The sequence below is a fragment of the Pecten maximus genome, chromosome 4 (genome assembly GCF_902652985.1).
Source record: "Pecten maximus chromosome 4, xPecMax1.1, whole genome shotgun sequence".
In the NCBI taxonomy this organism is placed as follows: domain Eukaryota; kingdom Metazoa; phylum Mollusca; class Bivalvia; order Pectinida; family Pectinidae; genus Pecten; species Pecten maximus.
This window is the reverse complement of record NC_047018.1, coordinates 9,554,828-9,579,241: the sequence shown is the minus strand read 5'-3', so window position 1 is coordinate 9,579,241 and position 24,414 is coordinate 9,554,828. Positions and strand designations below refer to the sequence as shown.

At 34.8% G+C, this 24,414-nt stretch overlaps 1 protein-coding gene across 1 annotated transcript; it reads left to right on the top strand.

Moving 5' to 3' along the window:
* Positions 1 to 1,404: 1,404 nt before the first annotated feature.
* On the top strand, positions 1,405 to 24,362 carry LOC117325170 (intraflagellar transport protein 74 homolog). Its single transcript, XM_033881157.1, has 23 exons — positions 1,405 to 1,489; positions 1,798 to 1,862; positions 2,114 to 2,160; positions 2,347 to 2,401; positions 3,417 to 3,494; positions 3,835 to 3,889; positions 4,169 to 4,267; positions 4,480 to 4,540; positions 7,819 to 7,878; positions 8,085 to 8,146; positions 9,719 to 9,797; positions 10,013 to 10,135; positions 13,932 to 13,965; positions 14,239 to 14,389; positions 14,876 to 14,955; positions 15,572 to 15,625; positions 16,553 to 16,593; positions 17,439 to 17,495; positions 17,786 to 17,906; positions 20,577 to 20,740; positions 22,351 to 22,476; positions 22,787 to 22,847; positions 23,775 to 24,362. Coding segments are annotated over exons 1-23 (1,794 nt in total). The 5' UTR covers positions 1,405 to 1,487; the 3' UTR covers positions 23,894 to 24,362.
* Positions 24,363 to 24,414: the final 52 nt, after the last annotated feature.

Genomic DNA, 24,414 nt, shown 5'->3' with positions numbered 1-24,414 from the left:
ATACAGGCAGTAAGCGTGCGTGAGTTAGTGTGTGCATACATGTATGTGCTCATAATCAGTGACGTACATATATGAACTATAAATTAAGCGCTTATATGTTTTAACAAGTGTTTCTTAATTTATATTTTCATATATATAATCTCCGGTTATAATTTTTAATGTTTCAACTAGATCAAGCTAGTCTATTGTTTATTTTGTTATGATCTATGCCAGTGGTATTTTCATATTTTTACGGTATTTATAATTCATGTTCATGTAAAATCGTGAAATAATCTTGCAACTAAAATTTTAAGGCGTGTTCTATTATTTTATCACAAAGGTGGACAATTGGTGAATTGCATGTTTTTTCTGTACTGTTACTTTGAAAAATACTTTTCCTCTATTTCGTAAAAAAAAAAAACCCAAAACACTCACTGTTAAAAGCCGGCGACACCAGTGAAATTCTCATATTTAGATCGCTGAAGAACTGCCAAAACACAAGTGTTAATAAACTGGTATGTTTAAGGCCTATATAAAGTTCATTCTTTATTAGTGTAATTCTAAGTTGTTTTGACTAGCTGCAATAAATATGGAAAAGATTTGACCTTAAAGGCGAAAACGTTTTAAGGTTAAATCGTTTAAATGACCAGTAAACTGCCGTTTTACATAATGACAAAAGAATTGCCCTAAAGTCATATCATTTGACCATAAGTATGAAAATATAATCAGTCACATAATGGCAAAACGTTTTGTCCATATGTAAATATTTCTTAACGTTAGGTATGATAAAACATTCTTAATTCTTAGTTTAAAAGATTGCTACATAAAGGCAAACGTGTTTTTTTTACCTTAAGTGTAAAATATATTAGACTACTCAATGTTAATTTAAAATAAGATATTTGCCCTTGAGTTAATTTTTTCTCTTAAGTATTGTGTTATTTGATACTTTCGAATGCCATATCATATGCAAACTATTTTTTAAATGGTATCTCGGCTTTAATGACACGTTTCTAAGTGAAATTTAGGCCTATACTTTTAGCCGCGAGGGCAGCTTTAAATTGTTCGGTTGTCCCTGCTGTTAACTACATTTGGTGGTAACACATTCCTGTCTTTTATAGCCGATGGTACGAATGAATTTATATATATATCTGTGTTGCAACTGGGTACTTTAATTGATGGTCTGACAGTACTCTATATACTTTAAAAAGTAAATTTTGACGTTGTTCTCGTCTGAGTTTACAGAGTGGTATCCATTTCAAATCTTCCATCATTTTTGATACACTATACTCTTACTGAGAACACAAAATAAAAAAGATTAATCGGGCTAATTTTTAATAAGAGATCCATCATTGTAGTCACTGATTTAGGCCTAGTTGAAGGGAGGTTACTCTAAATGCTTTTATCTACTCGCTTCTAATACTACCGGTATCCCACAGTGCATCGCGCACATATTTTGACGAGGGACACTTTCATCAATTTGCACAAAAGTTGTGTGTAATAGAAGGAAAATGTAAGCAATTATGATCTTTCGTTTGAAACAAAATATTGCTAGATATTTCCATATTCTGTATATGTTTATATAAGTGGACAAGTTTTGAAACCATGGACTATATGAAATATTTTAATTATTTCTTGGTCGGGCGTTTACCTTAGCGACAAAATTTAATATATAAAATATGATCACTCTATGGACCATCACTTGTCATGTTAAGTCCACGCGCCGTTTATAATTGCCATAACAAATGAAATGTGTAACATAAATCGCTGTACATTTCATACCAATGTGCAAAGTTTTATACATTTGAATTTTATTCACAGGAACAGAGTACCAACTGCAAGTGGGGGCCGCCCCAAAACAGGGGCCAGGGGAGCAATGGGAACAGGTATTGGATTAAAAACTACATAGAATTATGCCTAGAAATTATCTGTCTAAATATGTATACTGGGTAACTTCGATATTGAATTTTATCCATCAATGAAAAAAAATCCAAATGTTTTGGCATATCAACTGTGCATGACATATCTTGTGAGGTTGTTTTACTGCCAATTGGGTTACCTATATATCAATATTATCATGCACATCATATTATGATAAATCATATCATTTTATTAATTTAATAATCTTATTATGTAGCTGCTGGGATACAACCTGGAACTGCTTCAAGACTGACCACAGCAATGGTAAATAACTTATACTGCAAATCTGATAACATTAATAACACATATGTCATTAATTTATTATTCTACAATACTTCCTTCATGTACTTTAATGGTAAGTACATGTATGTTAGTATCCTTATAGTTTTGTCAGCCTAATTATCTTAAAGACACAAACACTCTGAAAAAACCTGATTTGTTTTTTCACAGAATCCTGGCACTGCACGTCCAGGTACCCGAGGGGGTTCTTTGGGAGGTGGAGTAGGTGAGTATCAACATCATTGGATACGCAATCATTTCTACATCATTGGATACCAAATCATTTCTACATCATTGGATACCCAATCATTTCTACATCATTAGATACCCAATCATTTCTACATCATTGGATACCAAATCATTTCTACATCATTGGATACCCAATCATTTCTACATCATTGGATACCAAATCATTTCTACATCATTGGATACCAAATCATTTCTACATCATTGGATACAAAATCATCTCTACATCATTGGATACCCAATCATTTCTACATCATTGGATACCCAATCATTTCTACATCACTGGATATCCAATCATTTCTACATCATTGGATACCCAATCATTTCTACATCATTGGATACCCAATCATTTCTATATCATTGGATACCAAATCATTTCTACATCATTGGATAACCAATCATTTCTACATCATTGGTTACTCAATCATTACTACATCATTGGATACCCAATCATTTCTACATCATTGGATACCCAATCATTTCTACATCATTGGATACCAAATCATTTCTAAATCATTTGATACCCAGTCATTTCTACATCATTGGATATCCAATCATTTCTACATCATTGGTTACTCAATCATTACTACATCATTGGATATCCAATCATTTCTACATCATTGGATATCCAATCATTTCTACATCATTGGATATCCAATCATTTCTACATCATTGGATATCCAATCATTTCTACATCATTGGATATCCAATCATTTCTACATCATTGGATATCCAATCATTCTTTGGAAAGGAAAACAATAAAGTAAAATTAGTTATTCTTTAAAAATTAATGGACAAAATAATATTAAAAAAAATTGAAAGGTATTATACATTAAATGATACCTCAATTCTTTTATAAACAAATCAAAAGTTATTTTTGAATTGTATGGAATTAATTTAATGAAATGTAAATAATAGTGTGATAATAGGAAGCTACCTTGGTAGACATGACCTTACTGTAAATGATGATGTATTTTTGTTTTATCTGTATACAGCTTTGAATGCCCAGGTAAAGGTTGTGGACAGACCTATGACACAACAAGGTCTTGGAGGCATGAAGACTGGCGTAAAAGGTAATTCAGAGTCCTCATCGAGAGTCGCATTGCCATGAGTAAACAAACTTGAATGAGTAGATACTATTTGAGAATAAATCTTTAATTGGAAATTTTAAATCTCAAAGCCAATACATTAATGAAAAAACCTCTACAAAATACTTTATTTGACATCTGATCAAAAATTGTAATAATGTAATGAATGTAGAACAATTTTTTTACAATGCAGTATGTATGTTTCAGAACGGATGCATTCAATCAATCAATATAGGTGATGTGTTGATCTGTACAAGAAAAAATGAAACCATTTGTAATGTAAGATTTGTGTATATTAAATGTGACTGTTGGGTTGTCATTCCAGGTTCAGGGCCACAGAGACAAGTACAAGATAGAACCTACTTCTTAGGACTTATCAGGTACCACTGTACATACCGCTTCAGTCCACCCATCAGACAATTCAGATGTGGATATTCCTGATAATTGTCCTCTCAAAGCAAGGACAGATCTATACAACAGCGAAGAGTGTTACAAGACAACATCAGCATGGTGTTAATTAGAGCAAACATTTTGAATAATACAGTTACTGTTGTAGAATCAATGTATGTATGTCTTATTCCTGGCTCATCTATATTTACATGTAACATGATATGTAAGCTTCATTCACTATCTAACATCTGTTAAAATATTGTTTTCAGGAGTAAGATCAATGAACTAAATGCAGAGAATGCCAGATTGAACAAGGAGATTGATAGTACGCAGGATGAAAATTCTACATATCTCACATATGAAAAAAGGTGGGCAGACTTTTCTTCTTGTTTACAGTCAAATCAGCATGTCTAATGTTATCCAAGGCAAGTGAAATGTAAAAATGTATATTGGCTGGAAAGTACCTGCTGTTAGTAACAATATGATCTAGTACAAGTTAATGTAATACAGTTTGATTGAGCTGATTTGGAACATAGATTTAACAGAAAAGAAAGTAAAATCAGTTGTCATTTTCTTACAGAGCTGAGCAGCTTGCCATTGAGATCAGAGATCTACAAGGAGAATTGGGTGATTACAATACAGTAAGTCTAAAACTAAAAAACACCTAACACAGAGTATGTAGTTCATATGTTAGCTAACTCTCTTAGGGAACACAATCTCCCTGAGGGAACACTATCTCTCTGAGGGAACACTATCTCCCTTATGGAACACTATCTCTCTGAGGGAATCACTATTTCTCTGAGGGAACACTATATCCCCGAGGGAACATTATCTCCCTGAGGGAACACTATCTCTCTGAGGGAACACTATCTCCCTGAGTGAACACTATCTCTCTGAGGGAACACCATCTCTCTGAGGGAACACTATCTCTCTGAGTGAACACTATCTCTCTGAGTGAACACTATCTCTCTTAGTGAACACTATCTCCCTGAGTGAACACTATCTCTCTGAGGGAACACTATCTCTCTGAGGGAACACTATCTCCCTGAGGGAACACTATCTCTCTGAGGGAACACTATATCCCTGAGGGAACATTATCTCCCTGAGGGAACACTATCTCTCTGAGTGAACACTATCTCTCTGAGTGAACAATATTTCCCTGAGGGAACACTATCTCCCTGAGTGAACACTATCTCCCTGAGTGAACACTATCTCTCTGAGTGAACACTATCTCACTGAGTGAACACTATCTCCCTGAGTGAACACTATCTCTCTGAGGGAACACTATCTCCCTGAGGGAACACTATCCTTCTGAGTGAACACTATCTCTCTAAGGGAACACCATCTCTCTAAGGGAACACTATCTCCCTGAGTGAACACTATCTCTCTGAGGTAACACTATCTCTCTGAGGGAACACTATCTCTCTGAGGGAACACTATCTCCCTGAGGGAACACTATCTCTCTGAGGGAACACTATATCCCCCAGGGAACATTATCTCCCTGAGGGAACATTATCTCTCTGAGGGAACACTATCTCTCTGAGTGAACACTATCTCTCTGAGTGAACAATATTTCCCTGAGGGAACACTATCTCGCTTAGTGAACACTATCTCCCTTAGTGAACACTATCTCTCTGAGGGAACACTATCTCTCTGAGTGAACACTATCTCTCTGAGGGAACACTATCTCTTTGAGTGAACACTATCTCTCTGAGGTAACACTATCTCTCTGAGTGAACACTATCTCTCTGAGTCAACACTATCTCCATGAGGGAACACTATCTCTCTGATGGAACACTATCTCCCTGAGTGAACACTATCTCCATGAGTGAACACTTTCTCCATGAGGGAACACTGTCTCTCTGAGTGAACACTATCTCCCTGAGGGAACACTGTCTCTCTGAGTGAACACTATCTCCCTGAGGGAACACTGTCTCTCTGAGTGAACACTATCTCCATGAGGGAACACTATCTCTCTGAGTGAACACTATCTCCCTGAGGGAACACTATCTCCCTGAGGGAACACTGTCTCTCTGAGTGAACACTATCTCCCTGAGTGAACACTGTCTCTCTGAGTGAACACTATCTCCATGAACACTATCTTCTGAGTGAACACTATCTCTCCTGAGGTGAACACTATCTCCCTGAGGGTACACTATCTCCCTGAGAGAACACTATCTCCCTGAGTGAACACTATCTCCCTGAGTGAACACTATCTCCCTGAGTGAACACTATCTCCCTGAGGGAACACTATCTCCCTGAGGGAACACTATCTCCCTGAGGGAACACTATCTCTCTGAGGGAACACTATCTCCCTGAGGGAACACTATCTCCCTGAGGGAACACTATCTCCCTGAAGGAACACTATCTCCCTGAGTGAACACTATCTCCCTGAGGGAACACTATCTCTCTGAGTGAACACTATCTCCATGAGGGAACACTGTCTCTCTGAGTGAACACTATCTCCCTGAGGGAACACTGTCTCTCTGAGTGAACACTATCTCCCTGAGGGAACACTGTCTCTCTGAGTGAACACTATCTCCATGAGGGAACACTATCTCTCTGAGTGAACACTATCTCCCTGAGGGAACACTATCTCCCTGAGGGAACACTGTCTCTCTGAGTGAACACTATCTCCCTGAGTGAACACTGTCTCTCTGAGTGAACACTATCTCCATGAGGGAACACTATCTCTCTGAGTGAACACTATCTCCCTGAGGGTACACTATCTCCCTGAGAGAACACTATCTCCCTGAGAGAACACTATCTCCCTGAGTGAACACTATCTCCCTGAGTGAACACTATCTCTCTGAGTGAACACTACCTCCCTGAGAGAACACTATCTCCCTGAGTGAACACTATCTCACTGAGGGAACACTATCTCCCTGAGGGAACACTATTTCCCTGAGGGAACACTATCTCACTGAAGGAACACTATCTCCCTGAGGGAACACTATCTCCCTGAGTGAACACTATCTCTCTAAGGGAACACTATCTCTCTTAGTGAACACTATCTCCCTGAGGGAACACTATCTCTCTGAGTGAACACTATCTCCCTGAGGGTACACTATCTCTCTGAGTGAACACTATCTCCCTGAGAGAACACTATCTCCCTGAGTGAACACTATCTCCCTGAGTGAACACTATCTCTCTGAGTGAACACTATCTCCCTGAGTGAACACTATCTAAGGGAACACTATCTCTCTTAGTGAACACTATCTCCCTGAGGGAACACTATCTCCTTGAGGGAACACTATCTCCCTGAAGGAACACTATCTCCCTGAGTGAACACTATCTCACTGAGTGAACACTATCTAACTGAGTGAACACTATCTCCCTGAGGGATCACTATCACCCTGAGAGAACACTATCTCTTTGAGGGAACATTATCTCTCTTGAGTGAACACTGTCTTCCTAAGGGAACACTTTTTCTCTTGAGTGAATACTATCTCTCTGAGTGAACAATATTTCCACGAGGGAACACTATCTCCCTGAGTGAACACTATCTCTCTGAGGGAACATTATCTCCCTGAAGGAACACTATCTCCCTGAGGGAACACTATCTCTCTGAGTGAACACTATCTCCCTGAGGGAACACTATCTCTCTTAGTGAACACTATCTCCATGAGGGAACACTTATCTCCCTGAGTGAACACTATCTCCCTGAGGGAACAATATCTCACTGAGGGAACACTATCTCTCTGAGGGAACACTATCTCCCTGAGTGAACACTATCTCCCGGAGTGAACACTATCTCCCTGAGGGAACACTCTCTCTCTTAGTGAACACTATCTCCATGAGGGAACACTGTCTCTCTGAGTGAACACTATCTCTCTGAGGGAACAATATCCCCATTTACTGCAAGCAAAATCATAGCTGTCATCATATACTGTACTCTATTAACGTTTTTTTGTTACAGTTGGTTGACAAGTTAACAACAGATGAAGATATACAGGATGTGGAATTTGACCTTAATGATGTAAGTTTAATAAGATTAATATATACAACATAAATAACATGTTCACGTTTGTTTCTGATTATTTAATTTATTTCTGTTGATGCAATGTTATTATGAAACTAATGGTTTATTCTCTATCAATACAATGTATTTTACATTATTAATACCTATATGTCTTTAAATAACAAAAACATAAAATGCTTCCTGATGTTTATTATTGTTTTCAGCTGAAGAATGGTAATGAGAGGGAAACAAAAAAGATAGAGGAATTATTTGAAGTGAAGAAGGCGTGAGTATTTATAAAAAAAACCCAGCCAACACTAGTATTTTAGCCAATGAAATTGTGTAGTGATCTTATATACATCTGTATACAGTAGTGTAGGTACCTGTTATATATTTGCATACAGTAGTGTAGGGACCTGTTATATATTTGTATACAGTAGTGTAGTGACCTGTTATATATCTGTATACAGCAGTGTATGGACCTGTTAAATATCTGTATACAGTAATGTAGTGACCTATTATATATATATGTATTCAGTAATGTAGGGACCTGTTATATATCTGTATACAGTAGTGTAGGGACCTGTTATATATCTGTATACAGTAGTGTAGGGACATGTTATATATCTGTATACAGTAGTGTAGGGACCTGTTATATATCTGTATGCAGTAGTGTAGGGACCTGTTATATATCTGTATACAGTAGTGTAAGGACCTGTTATATATCTGTATACAGTAGTGTAGGGACCTGTTATATATCTGTATACAGTAGTGTAAGGACCTGTTATATATCTGTATACAGTAGTGTAGGGACCTGTTATATATCTGTATACAGTAGTGTAGGGACCTGTTATATATCTGTACACAGTAGTGTAGGGACCTGTTATATATCTGTATACAGTAATGTAGTGACCTGTTATATATCTGTATACAGTAATGTAGGGACCTGTTATATATCTGTATACAGTGTTGTAGGGACCTGTTAGATATCTGTATACAGTAGTGTAGGGACCTGTTATATATCTGTATACAGTAGTGTAGGGACCTGTTATAGATCTGTATACAGTAGTGTAGGGACATGTTATATATCTGTATACAGTAGTGTAGGGACATGTTAAATATCTGTATACAGTAATGTAGGGACCTGTTATATATCTGTATACAGTAGTGTAGGGACCTGTTAGATATCTGTATACAGTAATGTAGGGACCTGTTATATATCTGTATACAGGGTAGGGACCTGTTATATATCTGTATACAGGGTAGGGACCTGTTATATATCTGTATACAGTAGTGTAGGGACCTGTTATATATCTGAATACAGTAGTGTAGGGACCTGTTAGATATCTGTACACAGTAGTGTAGGGACCTGTTATATATCTGTACACAGTAGTGTAGGGACCTGTTATATATCTGTATACAGGGTAGGGACCTGTTATATATCTGTATACAGTAGTGTAGGGACCTGTTATTTATCTGTATGCAGTAGTGTAGGGACCTGTTATATATCTGTATACAGTAGTGTAGGGACCTGTTATATATCTGTATACAGGGTAGGGACCTGTTATATATCTGTATACAGTAGTGTAGGGACCTGTTATATATCTGTATACAGTAATGTAGGGACCTGTTAGATATCTGTATACAGTAGTGTAGGGACCTGTTATAAATATAATTGTACACAGGAGAGTAAACAAATGAGAAATATGCCCTTGGATAATAATCCTATGTCTGTTTTAGATAGAAATTCAAGATCATTCTTACTTCACATTTAAATGACAGCAATGAAGACATTTTGTGTACACACACTACAGGAGTCTGTATTCTAATTTATACCATTTTATTATTCTATTAATAGTAAGGAGGAGGCTATTCAGCAGCTTGAGCAGGAATTGGACCAGGAAAAGAGGATGGCAGACAATCTTGTTAATGATATGGTAGGCATGACGATCATATGGTAGGCTAATGATCATATGGTAGGCTAACGATCATATGGTAGGCTAAAGATCAAATGACCGGCTAAGATTAATGTTAATTTCTATATGGTTTGAGGGTAATCAGATTTCCAAACAGGCAAAAGCAGATTTCAGTTTTCATTTCAAAATGTGTTCTTTCCTGAATGTGCCATTAATAACAAACATTTGTTCCCTAGAACCCCGAGATGAGGGAGAAGTATGTGAAGCTGAAGGACATGAATGAACATATGTTACGACAACTGGAGAAAGGGCAACAGGAACTGGACGTTCTCAACTCCAAAATCGACACACAACAAGAGGTTTGTGTCAGAATTTTCCAAATTATATATCATGTTTCTGATATTTGTTACATGGTTCACTTTTACATGGCATTTTATCTTAACAGTATTATGAACAATATTACATTGAAATACAAAATTTTTGTTCTGTTTTTATTCAGAAAGTTATAGCTTTAATTGAATACATTTATACTTTCTGTTTCTGTGAGTGAAAACAATTTTAACTAGAATTTTATCATTTAGATATGATGATAATTTTATTTGGAATTTCAAATCATTATTTACTGAGCCAGTGCCTTATAAATGTAAGTTGTTATGTTTTGTTAGGTTGTACTATAAATGTAAGGTTATGTTTTGTTAGGTTGTAATATAAATGTAAGTTGTTATGTTTTGTTAGGTTGTAATATAAATGTAAGGTATTATGTTTTGTTAGGTTGTAATATAATGTAAGGTGCTATGTTTTGTTAGGGGCTGTAATATAAATGTAAGGTATTATGTTTTGTTAGGTTTGTATATAATGTAAGGTATATTATGTTTTTTAGGTGTACATTAAATGTAAGGTTATGTTTTGTTAGGGTTTGTAATATAAATGTAGGTTAGTATGTTTTGGTTAGGTTGTAATATAATGTAAGGTTTATGTTTTTGTTAGGTTGTAATATAAATGTACAGGCTATTATGGTTTGTTAGAGTTGTAAATATAAATGTAAGGTTATGTTTTGTTAGGTTGTAAATAAATGTAAGGATTATGTTTTGTAGGCTGTATATAATGTAAGGTCTTATGTTTTGTTAGGTTGTATATAAATGTAGGTTATGTTTTTTGGTTTATTCATGTAAGGTATTATTGTTTTGTTCGGTCTGTTATATAATCGTGTTATGTTTTTAGGTTGTAATATAAATGTAAGTTATGTTTTGTTAGGCTGTAATATAAATGTAAGGTTATGTTTTGTTAGGTTGTAATATAAATGTAAGGTATTATGTTTTGTTAGGTTGTAATATAAATGTAAGGTTATGTTTTGTTAGGCTGTAATATAAATGTAAGGTTATGTTTTGTTAGGTTGTAATATAAATGTAAGGTATTATGTTTTGTTAGGCTGTAATATAAATGTAAGGTATTATGTTTTGTTAGGTTGTAATATAAATGTAAGGTTATGTTTTGTTAGGCTGTAATATAAATGTAAGGTTATGTTTTGTTAGGTTGTAATATAAATGTAAGTTATTATGTTTTGTTAGGTTGTAATATAAATGTAAGGTTATGTTTTGTTAGGCTGTAATATAAATGTAAGGTATTATGTTTTGTTAGGCTGTAATATAAATGTAAGGTTATGTTTTGTTAGGTTGTAATATAAATGTAAGTTATGTTTTGTTAGGCTGTAATATAAATGTAAGTTATTATGTTTTGTTAGGCTGTAATATAAATGTAAGGTTATGTTTTGTTAGGTTGTAATATAAATGTAAGGTATTATGTTTTGTTAGGTTGTAATATAAATGTAAGGTTATGTTTTGTTAGGTTGTAATATAAATGTAAGGTTATGTTTGTTAGGTTGTAATATAAATGTAAGGTATTATGTTTTGTTAGGCTGTAATATAAATGTAAGGTTATGTTTTGTTAGGTTGTAATATAAATGTAAGGTTATGTTTTGTTAGGCTGTAATATAAATGTAAGGTTATGTTTTGTTAGGTTGTAATATAAATGTAAGGTATTATGTTTTGTTAGGTTGTAATATAAATGTAAGGTTATGTTTTGTTAGGCTGTAATATTAAATGTAAGTATTATGTTTTGTTAGGTGTAATATAAATGTAAGGTATATGTTTTGTTAGGTGTAATATAAATGTAAGTATTATGTTTTGTTAGGCTGTAATATAATGTAAGGATTATGTTTTGTTAGGTTGTAATATAAATGTAAGGTATTATGTTTTGTTAGGTGTAATATAAATGTAAGGTTATGTTTTGTTAGGTTGTAATATAAATGTAAGTTATGTTTTGTTAGGCTGTAATATAAATGTAAGTTGTTATGTTTTGTTAGGTTGTAATATAAATGTAAGTTATGTTTTGTTAGGTTGTAATATAAATGTAAGTTATGTTTTGTTAGGTTGTAATATAAATGTAAGTTATGTTTTGTTAGGCTGTAATATAAATGTAAGGTTATGTTTTGTTAGGTTGTAATATAAATGTAAGGTATTATGTTTTGTTAGGTTGTAATATAAATGTAAGGTATTATGTTTTGTTAGGCTGTAATATAAATGTAAGGTTATGTTTTGTTAGGTTGTAATATAAATGTAAGTTATGTTTTGTTAGGTTGTAATATAAATGTAAGTTATTATGTTTTGTTAGGTTGTAATATAAATGTAAGGTTATGTTTTGTTAGGTTGTAATATAAATGTAAGGTTATGTTTTGTTAGGTTGTAATATAAATGTAAGATATTATGTTTTGTTAGGCTGTAATATAAATGTAAGGTTATGTTTTGTTAGGTTGTAATATAAATGTAAGATTATGTTTTGTTAGGTTGTAATATAAATGTAAGTTATTATGTTTTGTTAGGTTGTAATATAAATGTAAGGTATTATGTTTTGTTAGGTTGTAATATAAATGTAAGGTTATGTTTTGTTAGGTTGTAATATAAATGTAAGTTATTATGTTTTGTTAGGTTGTAATATAAATGTAAGGTATTATGTTTTGTTAGGTTGTAATATAAATGTAAGGTTATGTTTTGTTAGGTTGTAATATAAATGTAAGGTTATGTTTTGTTAGGTTGTAATATAAATGTAAGGTATTATGTTTTGTTAGGTTGTAATATAAATGTAAGGTATTATGTTTTGTTAGGTTTGTAATATAACTGTTAAGGTATTATGTTTTGTTAGCGTTGTTAATATAAATGTAAGTTATTAGTGTTTGTTAGGCTGTAATATAAATGTCAAGATATATTATTTTTTGTTAGCGTTTGTAATCTAATGTCAGGTATCTGTTTTGTTAGGCTCTGTCTATAAATGTAAGGTATGGTTATTTGTCTTGTTAGGTTGTAATATAAATGTACGGGTTATGTTTTGTTAGGTTGTAATATAAATGTAAGATATGTTTTGTTAGGTTGTAATATAAATGTAAGTTATTATTGTTTTGTTAGGTTGTCTAATATAAATGTAAGTATTATGTTTTTGTTAGGTTGTAATATAAATGTAAGAGTTTATGTTTTGTTAGGTTGTAATATACATGTAAGGTTATGTTTTGTTAGGTTGTAAATAAATGTAAGGTATATGTTTTTTAGGTTGTAATATAAATGTAAGGTATTTATGTTTTGTTAGGTGTAATATAAATGTAACGGTTATGTTTTGTTCGGTGGTAATATAAGTACGGTTGATGTTTTGTTGGTTGTAATTAAATGTAAGTTATGTTTTGTAGGTTTGATAATTATAAATGTAATGGTTATGTTTTGTTAGGTTGTAATATAAATGTAAGTTATTATGTTTTGTTAGGTTGTAATATAAATGTAAGGTATTATGTTTTGTTAGGCTGTAATATAAATGTAAGGTTATGTTTTGTTAGGTTGTAATATAAATGTAAGGTTATGTTTTGTTAGGTTGTAATATAAATGTAAGGTTATGTTTTGTTAGGCTGTAATATAAATGTAAGGTATTATGTTTTGTTAGGTTGTAATATAAATGTAAGGTATTATGTGTTTGTTAGGTTGTAATATAAATGTAAGGTTATGTGTTGTTAGGCTGTAATATAAATGTAAGGTTACATTTGTTAGGCTGTAATATAAATGTAAGGTTATGTGTTGTTAGGCTGTAATATAACTGGATATTGATTTGGTTTTACAGGAATTGTCTTTATCACAAGTCAAACAGGAAGCTGGTAGGTATAAATTTGTCCTCATGGTTTGAGTTTTAAATTTTACAAGATAAATTTTTTTCTGTTTAGAAAGAAATATTCTTTTGATGTTTGTATTTCATTGTAGATTTTAGAGACCATCTATTGATTCCAGTCTATGTTCTAAAATAGAAGTTTTTGACAGGTGTTTACTGTAACAGTTTAACTTCAATGAAAAGTATATAGTTTTGTGTGTTGTTTTTGGTTTAATGTTTTACACATGTCACAAAAGGTTTATATATATCATTTTGTTTCAAGTGAGACTTTATGAGCAGCTGAATGAGTTGGAGTCTAAGAGAGACAGCCTTATAGAGGAGACAAAGACAACAATGTCACCAGCTGAGGAACGAGAGCGCCTACTGAAACAGGTGAAGGAGGACAACCAGGAGATAGCCAGTGTAGAGAGACAGTATGTATACATTAATATTCCTCAGTCAGTGTAGAGACAGTATGTATACATTAATATTCCTCAGTCAGTGTAGAGACAGTATGTATACATTAATATTCCTCAGTCAGTGTAGAGACAGTATGTATACATTAATATTCCTCAGTCAGTGTAGAGACAGTATGTATACATTAATATTCCTCAGTCAGTGTAGAGAGACAGTATGTACACATTAATATTCCTCAGTCAGTGTAGAGACAGTATGTATACATTAATATTCCTCAGTCTAAGAAATACATTGTCGGGTCGATTGTGATCTTATCTTTGGTATCTGGTATGGATTTACCAGAGTATCTGTGTGCTCTTGAACTATGGCAAAGTTTAGCCTGTTTGTTGGTGAAGAGTTTTAACAGCTGCATTGTTGTCTAGTGATAATGAGAATGACATATTTAGTAGAGCATGTGGCTATGTGCTATAATCATCATACTGTCAATAATATTTTGTTTGTAGAACAAAGGAGATCAGAGAGAAGATTGAACAGATGCAAGAAGAAAGTAGACAGCTTGATATTGATATAGAGGAAAACCAGGGTATGTCAATTTAGAGGCAATAAGCCCATGTCTGATAATAGAGAAGCAATAAGCTCATGTCTGATAATAGAGAAGCAATAAGCCCATGTCTGATGATAGAGAAGCAATAAGTCCATGTCTGATGATAGAGAAGCAATAAGCCCATGCCTGATAATATAGAAGTAATAAGCCCATGCCTGATAATAGAGAAGTAATAAGCCCATGTCTGATAATAGAGAAGCAATAAGCCCATGCCTGATAATAGAGAAGTAATAAGCCCATGCCTGATAATAGAGAAGTAATAAGCCCATGTCTGATAATAGAGAAGCAATAAGCCCATGCCTGATAATAGAGAAGCAATAAGCCCATGTCTGATAATAGAGAAGCAATAAGCCCATGCCTGATAATAGAGAAGCAATAAGCCCATGCCTGATAATAGAGAAGCAATAAGCCCATGTCTGATAATAGAGAAATAATAAGCCCATGTCTGATAATAGACACAGCCATGTCTATTGCTAACAAATACTAGTTCATTGTCCTTCAATAATTTTCGTGATGGACAGGATAAATACAATATCGATTCATACAATGTTTCCCATAGTTAGTCAAATTTTACGATAATGGAACACTGTTGTAGGTGAAAGAAATCAGAAATACAAAGAACTGAAGAAGCGAGAGGAAACAATGGATGGTAAGTACAATGTATAACCGATAAAAATAGTTGTATATTTTGGTGTTGCATGGAGGCTAAAAGATTGTAAGTCTGGTATGACCTCATAGTCCTGACTATTCTAAAAAAAACATTCCATTTCATTTTGTAATAAACTGTAAGTTGAGTAAAATTTTAAAGATATGTTTACTTAAACCATTGGAGTGTGAGCTTTACTGTATAACACTTGGGATAATGTAATTCAGTCTTCTGACTTATCACATGTTGTTCTTACTAGAAGGATAATCTGTACACATTCTGAGTTCAGTTTTTGAAATAGAAATTTATTGCTCATTTCACATCCATGTATTTAGTGAATCATTGTACTTATGATATTAACCTGTGCTGGAATGGGGGAAGAATATGCCTGCTGTATGTCACTGAATGTTTTAAGGTGACCACCTAGGTTAAGGTGGTTTCCCCATGGTCTTCTGTCCAGGTGATATTGGAGAGCCCTTTTATTCATTGCTTTGGCTTCCTGTGCTTTGTTTTCCTCTAAGGGTGTCTCCTTGTCGACTGACCGTCTTCATATGACCCTGGCTGTAGGTGTCTCCTTGTCGACTGACCGTCTTCATATGACCCTGGCTGTTGCAAGGACGCTAAACCCCCTAAAATCAAAATAAACAAACTTATAATGTAACAATAGAAACTATTGATACAAACTGTTCTCAAGAAAGTGAGATGTGGCAAAAGTGAACACAAGGAATGGATTTCTATTGATTGTAACCTAGTGGGGTCTCTGAAATAAACATTGATGACAATGATAATTAAATACATGTATTGTTTTCTTCAGATTATCTGGCAACAATAATTAAATGCTGATTGATTATGTTTAATATTAATGGAGAATACTCACTTACTCCTTTGGCAAATAGTCCTGAAATTTATTTTAGTATTATTCGATTTCAGATTTCCTCAATACTTTTGAAGAATCTAAAACACAAGAAGCGGTAGGTTTATATTGAGTAAAACAAGGGCTCTGCTCGTGTTTCTTTTAACTACAGTGGAACTTCGTTAACTCGAACTCGGAAAACTCGAATAACCCGCTTAACTCGAAGTACTTCGTCAGTCCCGGCCGAATTCTCTCTTTATCCTAGTAAAAAAACTCGGAAAACTCGAATTCGGAAAACTTGAAAAACTCGGATAATATGAAGTGAAAATTTGGTCCCAATTTCGGTTGAATTCCATTTTATCGTTATTCCGTTTGCAAACATGACATGTACATCAGATCGTTATTGAAGTGACTAAGCCAACTTAACTTTATCGAGACTGTATATCGGCAAAACTACACCAAACTACGAGTGACAGAACGAAATATTACATATACATTTACATGTATTGACCAGTCTTTACACTTAACTGATGAGTGACAGAGCGGAGTTATAATGATTATATAATGTTGACAAATATTGACCAAACTTTGCACCAAAAATGACAACTCGCTTAATTCGAACACTCGGATAACTCCAAGTTTTCTCGTGGTCCCATCGAGTTCGAGTTAACGAAGTTCCACTGTACATGTACTTTGTACAGATTTATACTATTAACATCTTATAAAGGGTCTTTCAAAACATACTTAAATTAAAAAGTACATAGAATCTTATTGTTTTTTCTATCTATTAAAATAGAATACAAGGTACATTGTAGATATGATATAAAAATGTATTTGGATAGTTGTATTTTAATTTATCTTAATTGATTTTTAGTCACTGTCATATTAATGCTACACTGGCTTATTTTATCCTATCTTTCCACTTTGAATTAAACTGTAACAAATACAATCTATATCTTTCAGCAAAGAATTACTCAGCTGGAACAGAATGTCGTCAGTATCTTGGAACATATTAGCCGAGTAAGTGGAAAATTTTATCTTATATTTGGATAGATATGATTATCAATATTAGATAAGTACATTTTGGTATAATGGAACATATTATTTCAATAAGTGTATTTTAGTTTATACTAGGTAGTTTGTAGAATTCAGACTTTTAGTCCAGTGAGTGGTAAAAGTATTTCATATTTGGCTATGTATTGTACGTTCAGTGATCCTATAGAATGAGATTGAATAGAAAAATAGTTCTGAAACTTTTCTGACTTCTAACGAAGAGTTATGTTGATTTTCCCATTATTTTGCTCCATCAGAACATGAGTCGATTTTCACATTTACCAAGTCAACAAGAACTTACTTCAATGAAACAAGACTTGGACTTTAAGACAGGAGAAATGAAGAAGTCAGAAACTACAACTCTAGGTCTAGCAGCAGGTTGGTTGTTACCATTGTGTTGACAGTGATGTCCTTTATTATGTCTATCTACATTGTCCATTTATGTTTAAGTTGTCTGAAGGAAAAAATCCAAAGCATACAATTTTCATGTACATGTAAATATTTCTCTGAACTGGAATATTTTTGATTTTCTGGAAGAATTCTGGCAATCTGACATATAGTTTTCCTGTTTCAAAAATCAGCTTAAAAACCTGAGATATTAAATTAGATGAACAGATCATTATAATTTTAAGGCTCTGATAATATTTAGAAAAAATGATTATACAAATTATATTTTGATAAAAAAAAATTGACTTTAAAAAGTTTTAATTCCTCATCATGGGTTCGTGCACCTAAATTTCCCTAAACCCTTGTTTTGTCTGTTGGTGGGTTTCTTGTTTAATTGTGTGTAAAAAGGTCACAGGTTCACTGTCATATACATGTTTGTGTGTGAGTAAGTCACAGGTTGACTGCTATATACATGTTTGTGTGTGAGTAAGTCACAGGTTGACTGCTATATACATGTTTGTGTGTGAGTAAGTCACAGGTTTACTGCCATATACATGTTTGTGTGTGTGAGTAAGTCACAGGTTCACTGCCATATACATGTTTGTGTGTGAGTCACAGGTTCACTGCCATATACATGTTTGTGTGTGAGTCACAGGTTCACTGCCATATACATGTTTGTGTGAGTAAGTCACAGGTTTCACGGCCATATACATGTTTGTGTGTGTGAGTAAGTCACAGGTTCACAGCCATATACATGTTTGTGTGTGAGTAAGTCACAGGTTCACTGCCATATACATGTTTGTGTGTGAGTCACAGGTTCACTGCCATATACATGTTTGTGTGTGAGTAAGTCACAGGTTCACTGCCATATACATGTTTGTGTGTGAGTTAGTCACAGGTTCACTGCCATATACATGTTTGTGTGTGAGTTAGTCACAGGTTCACTGCCATATACATGTTTGTGTGTGTGAGTAAGTCACAGGTTCACTGCCATATACATGTTTGTGTGTGTGAGTAAGTCACAGGTTCACTGCCATATACATGTTTGTGTGTGAGTAAGTCACAGGTTCACTGCCATATACATGTTTGTGTGTAAGTCACAGGTTCACTGCCATATACATGTTTGTGTGTGAGTAAGTCACAGGTTCACTGTCATATACATGTTTGTGTGTGTGAGTAAGTCACAGGTTTACTGCCATATACATGTTTGTGTGTGTGAGTAAGTCACAGGTTCACTGCCATATACATGTTTGTGTGTGAGTAAGTCACAGGTTTACTGCCATATACATGTTTGTGTGTGTGAGTAAGTCACAGGTTCACTGCCATATACATGTTTGTGTGTGTGAGTAAGTCACAGGTTTACTGCCATATACATGTTTGTGTGTGTGAGTAAGTCACAGGTTCACTGCCATATACATGTTTGTGTGTGTGAGTAAGTCACAGGTTCACTGCCATATACATGTTTGTGTGTGTGAGTAAGTCACAGGTTCACTGCCATATACATGTTTGTGTGTGAGTTAGTCACAGGTTCACTGCCATATACATGTTTGTGTGTGAGTAAGTCACAGGTTCACTGCCATATACATGTTTGTGTGTGAGTTACAGGTTTACTGCCATATACATGTTTGTGTGTGAGTAAGTCACAGGTTCACTGCCATATACATGTTTGTGTGTGAGTAAGTCACAGGTTCACTGCCATATACATGTTTGTGTGTGAGTAAGTCACAGGTTCACTGCCATATACATGTTTGTGTGTGAGTAAGTCACAGGTTCACTGCCATATACATGTTTGTGTGTGTGAGTAAGTCACAGGTTCACTGCCATATACATGTTTGTGTGTGAGTAAGTCACAGGTTCACTGCCATATACATGTTTGTGTGTGAGTAAGTCACAGGTTGACGGCCATATACATGTTTGTGTGTGAGTAAGTCACAGGTTGACGGCCATATACATGTTTGTGTGTGAGTAAGTCACAGGTTCACTGCCATATACATGTTTGTGTGTGAGTAAGTCACAGGTTCACTGCCATATACATGTTTGTGTGTGAGTAAGTCACAGGTTGACGGCCATATACATGTTTGTGTGTGAGTAAGTCACAGGTTGACGGCCATATACATGTTTGTGTGTGAGTAAGTCACAGGTTCACTGCCATATACATGTTTGTGTGTGAGTAAGTCACAGGTTCACTGCCATATACATGTTTGTGTGTGAGTAAGTCACAGGTTCACTGCCATATACATGTTTGTGTGTGAGTAAGTCATAGGTTTACTGCCATATACATGTTTGTGTGTGTGAGTAAGTCACAGGTTCACTGCCATATACATGTTTGTGTGTGAGTAAGTCACAGGTTCACTGCCATATACATGTTTGTGTGTGTGAGTAAGTCACAGGTTCACTGTCATATACATGTTTGTGTGTGAGTAAGTCACAGGTTCACTGCCATATACATGTTTGTGTGTGAGTAAGTCACAGGTTCACTGCCATATACATGTTTGTGTGTGTGAGTAAGTCACAGGTTCACTGCCATATACATGTTTGTGTGTGTGAGTCACAGGTTCACTGCCATATACATGTTTGTGTGTGTGAGTAAGTCACAGGTTCACGGCCATATACATGTTTGTGTAAGTCACAGGTTCACTGCTATTTATATAATGATTGTAGAGAGTGACAAGCTACAGCAGGACCTACAAAAAGTGGAGCAGCTTGAGGACAAGATCAACTCAGAGTTGGTTGTATTGGCAGAAAAGATTGCCACCATGGACAAAGAATTAGAAGTTTATTCTGACCTTGACACACTCCGAAGAAATTCTGAAGAAAAAAAGAAGGTATTTTCAGCCACAATCATTATGTTCATAAACTATTTTACCTAACAGGTTCAACAATGTATGACATTTGGTATGTAAACAGTAGAGCGTTGGCACCAAGTGCTGCAATGTATATGAAAAGAATTTAATAACTTTTGACTCATATTGAAGGTCACAGACCAAGTTTGTTAAACCCAAAATTAGTTCTGCTGATTAACTGAAAACGCATAGCCAGTAGCTTTTATACAGGGATCCATCGGCTGTACGGGACATTTAGTCTGGAGTACTGACATGTTACCTGGCCAGTAGCTTTATACAGGGATCCATCGGCTGTATAGGACATTTAGTCTGGAGTACTGACATGTTACCTGGCCAGTAGCTTTATACAGGGATCCATCGGCTGTATAGGACATTTAGTCTGGAGTACTGACATGTTACCTGGCCAGTAGCTTTATACAGGGATCCATCGGCTGTACGGGACATTTAGTCTGGAGTACTGACATGTTACCTGGCCTGTAGCTTTATACAGGGATCCATCGGCTGTACGGGACATTTAGTCTGGAGTACTGACATGTTACCTGGCCAGTAGCTTTATACAGGGATCCATCGGCTGTACCGGACATTTAGTCTGGAGTACTGACATGTTACCTGGCCAGTAGCTTTATACAGGGATCCATCGGCTGTACGGGACATTTAGTCTGGAGTACTGACATGTTACCTGGCCAGTAGCTTTATACAGGGATCCATCGGCTGTACAGGACATTTAGTCTGGAGTACTGACATGTTACATAGCCAGTAGCTTTATACAGGGATCCATCGGCTGTATAGGACATTTAGTCTGGAGTACTGACATGTTACATAGCCAGTAGCTTTATACAGGGATCCATCGGCTGTACAGGACATTTAGTCTGGAGTACTGACATGTTACCTAGCCAGTAGCTTTATACAGGGATCCATTGGCTGTACAGGACATTTAGTCTGGAGTACTGACATGTTACATAGCCAGTAGCTTTATACAGGGATCCATCGGCTGTACGGGACATTTAGTCTGGAGTACTGACATGTTACCTGGCCAGTAGCTTTATACAGGGATCCATCAGCTGTATAGGACATTTAGTCTGGAGTACTGACATGTTACCTGGCCAGTAGCTTTATACAGGGATCCATCGGCTGTACGGGACATTTAGTCTGGAGTACTGACATGTTACCTGGCCAGTAGCTTTATACAGGGATCCATTGGCTGTACGGGACATTTAGTCTGGAGTACTGACATGTTAAGGTATCCAACCCAGGACAGTCGCTATGAAACTGAATTCCTTGCAAGGATGTAGGGTCCTCTCCAACCCCCTTTTGTTACCCACATTAAAGTTATCAAAATGAACAGTTTTGATTTTTAGGAAATGGTCAAGGATCTTCAATAAACATAGGTTCTTTGAGTCATTGATACTGTCAGTGGTATCAGAGAGAATATTGTAGGTGTTCAACATAGTGTACATTGTATGGAGATTATTTCTTTATTCACCTATTGCTGGTAAAAAAGGAAGTTTATACATGTATACATGTACATGTATTCGGTTAGGTAAAAATGAATGTTATTGTAAGGTAACATCGTTTTGAATGATTATTTTCAGAAACTGATGGAGGACAGGATAGTTTTACAAAAACGCAGAGACACCTTCAAGAAAACAATGCAGCATCTAACAGCAAAGTATGAAGGACTGAAATCTCACCTGAAGGACAATGAGACCTTCAACCAGGTAAATATGGATTTTCCAAATAGTAAAATTGAGTGTATCAAATGTTTATCTCCGGATTCTGTATACTACACTGTTAAATATCTTTCCTATACGTAGTTATGTTTTTTCAGTTCAATTGATTAAGAATACAACCCACTGATACACAAAATAATGTAAATAACTTTGTTTGGAATTAGTATATGTTAAATGGTTTATTTGCATACAATGTACCGGTATATGAGTTTACTGAAAAAATAAAGATTCATTTTTAATTCAACTGTTAAGGTTTCAAGACAAAAATTCACTTAATTAATATCTATTTTAATTTAAGCTGGAAAACCTGGAGCGAAAGTGGCAACATCACGAACAGAATAACTTTGTCATGAAAGACTGTATCCTTTTCAATTATACCATTCCTGGGATTTTGAGAAAATTACTATTTTTTATGGCTTATATAATTCAATTTTCAGAAATTGTGTATATATGTGTTTGACATATTTTTGTGTAAACTGCATTTTCTTTTTTCTTTCCTTTTACAAATATTTCAACACGACGCGTGTAAAAAAAATGCAGTTATACACACTGGTGGAACAGCCTGACATTTGATGGAATTTCAAAACAGCCCAATTCTAATTTGATAGGAAAGGCAGTCAACTACAGGAACAATACAGAATATAGTTACACAATAACATCATATCTTTTTCCATTTCTTTGAGAAATTTTAAAATTCACATTTTCAATTCACGTATTCTTTTGATTTGCATCATAGCTAATAAATTTTTTTTTGATCAATATTAAAAAAGCGTATGTGTGCTGAATTGGAGCCTGACCTTGTGTACCGTTAACAATGTATTCCTACACACTAGTCTAAAGTTGGCAGCAATGTAAACATTAGTTTCGTTGGTAAAGCCAAATAGCTGTGCAGTGCTTTCTTAGATAAATCATAGAAATAGAATAAGACACAAGTGTAGGCCTTGTCATCATTATATCAGCTTAAGATACATCATAGAATAAGATACAAGTGTAGGCCTTGTCATTATTATATCAGCTTAAGATACATCATAGAATAAGATACAAGTGTAGGCCTTGTCATTATTATATCAGCTTAAGATACATCATAGAATAAGATACAAGTGTAGGCCTTGTCATTATTATATTAGCTTAAGATACATTATAGAATAAGATACAACTACAGGGCTTGTCATCATCATATCAGCTTAAGATACATCATAGAAATAGAATAAGATACAACTGTAGGGATTGTCATCATTATATCAGCATGTTTTCTATTATTATTGTTTCCTTAACTGTGGTACTAGTCATTGCAGCTAAAACCATGGAGTGTGACTTCCGTCCGGTCAGTCGGAAAGTGTCCACATCTATTGAGGACTACAACACTTTACTTCAAAATCAAATGGCTGGCAAACCAACCATGTGATAGTTCAGAATTGGAAGCTCTGGAGGAGACAGCCACCTGATAGGAAATAGAACCCCGAAATGTAACTGCCACTTGGTGTACATGTATACAAATATGTTAAAGACTGGAGAGCTTTTATGAGTTTCTTGTCAGTAATCATCAGGACTCTGATATCAACAAACGAGAGTGCTAATTAGATGATTATGTCAGACATAAAATGATCAAATGTGGTACAAAGCTACAGGCATTAGTGATCAGAGAATGGCTCAGGATAAACATTGGCTTTGAAAGGTGGTTGGCAGATAAGTTAGAGCTCATTGTTATTGTGAAAGGATTAATGACCAAAATAAGATACTATATCAATAGTAAATTGATATTGAACTGTTAAATATTCATGATTATCAATGGATACATTCATTTATTTATATTTGTAGAATATGCATTCCGTCCTTTTCCCTGTGATAATAAAACTTTCAAGATGAAATTGTCATTGTTTGTTTTGTTAATTTATCATGTATTATAATCCCACATTGAAGTGTGGA

Excerpts from the sequence above, each read along its gene's own strand:
- LOC117325170 (XM_033881157.1), top strand. Across the intron at positions 13,966-14,238 it reads ACAAGTCAAACAGGAAGCTG|TGAGACTTTATGAGCAGCTG; the intron begins GTAGGTATAAAT and ends TTTTGTTTCAAG. Across the intron at positions 14,956-15,571 it reads TGATATAGAGGAAAACCAGG|GTGAAAGAAATCAGAAATAC; the intron begins GTATGTCAATTT and ends ACACTGTTGTAG.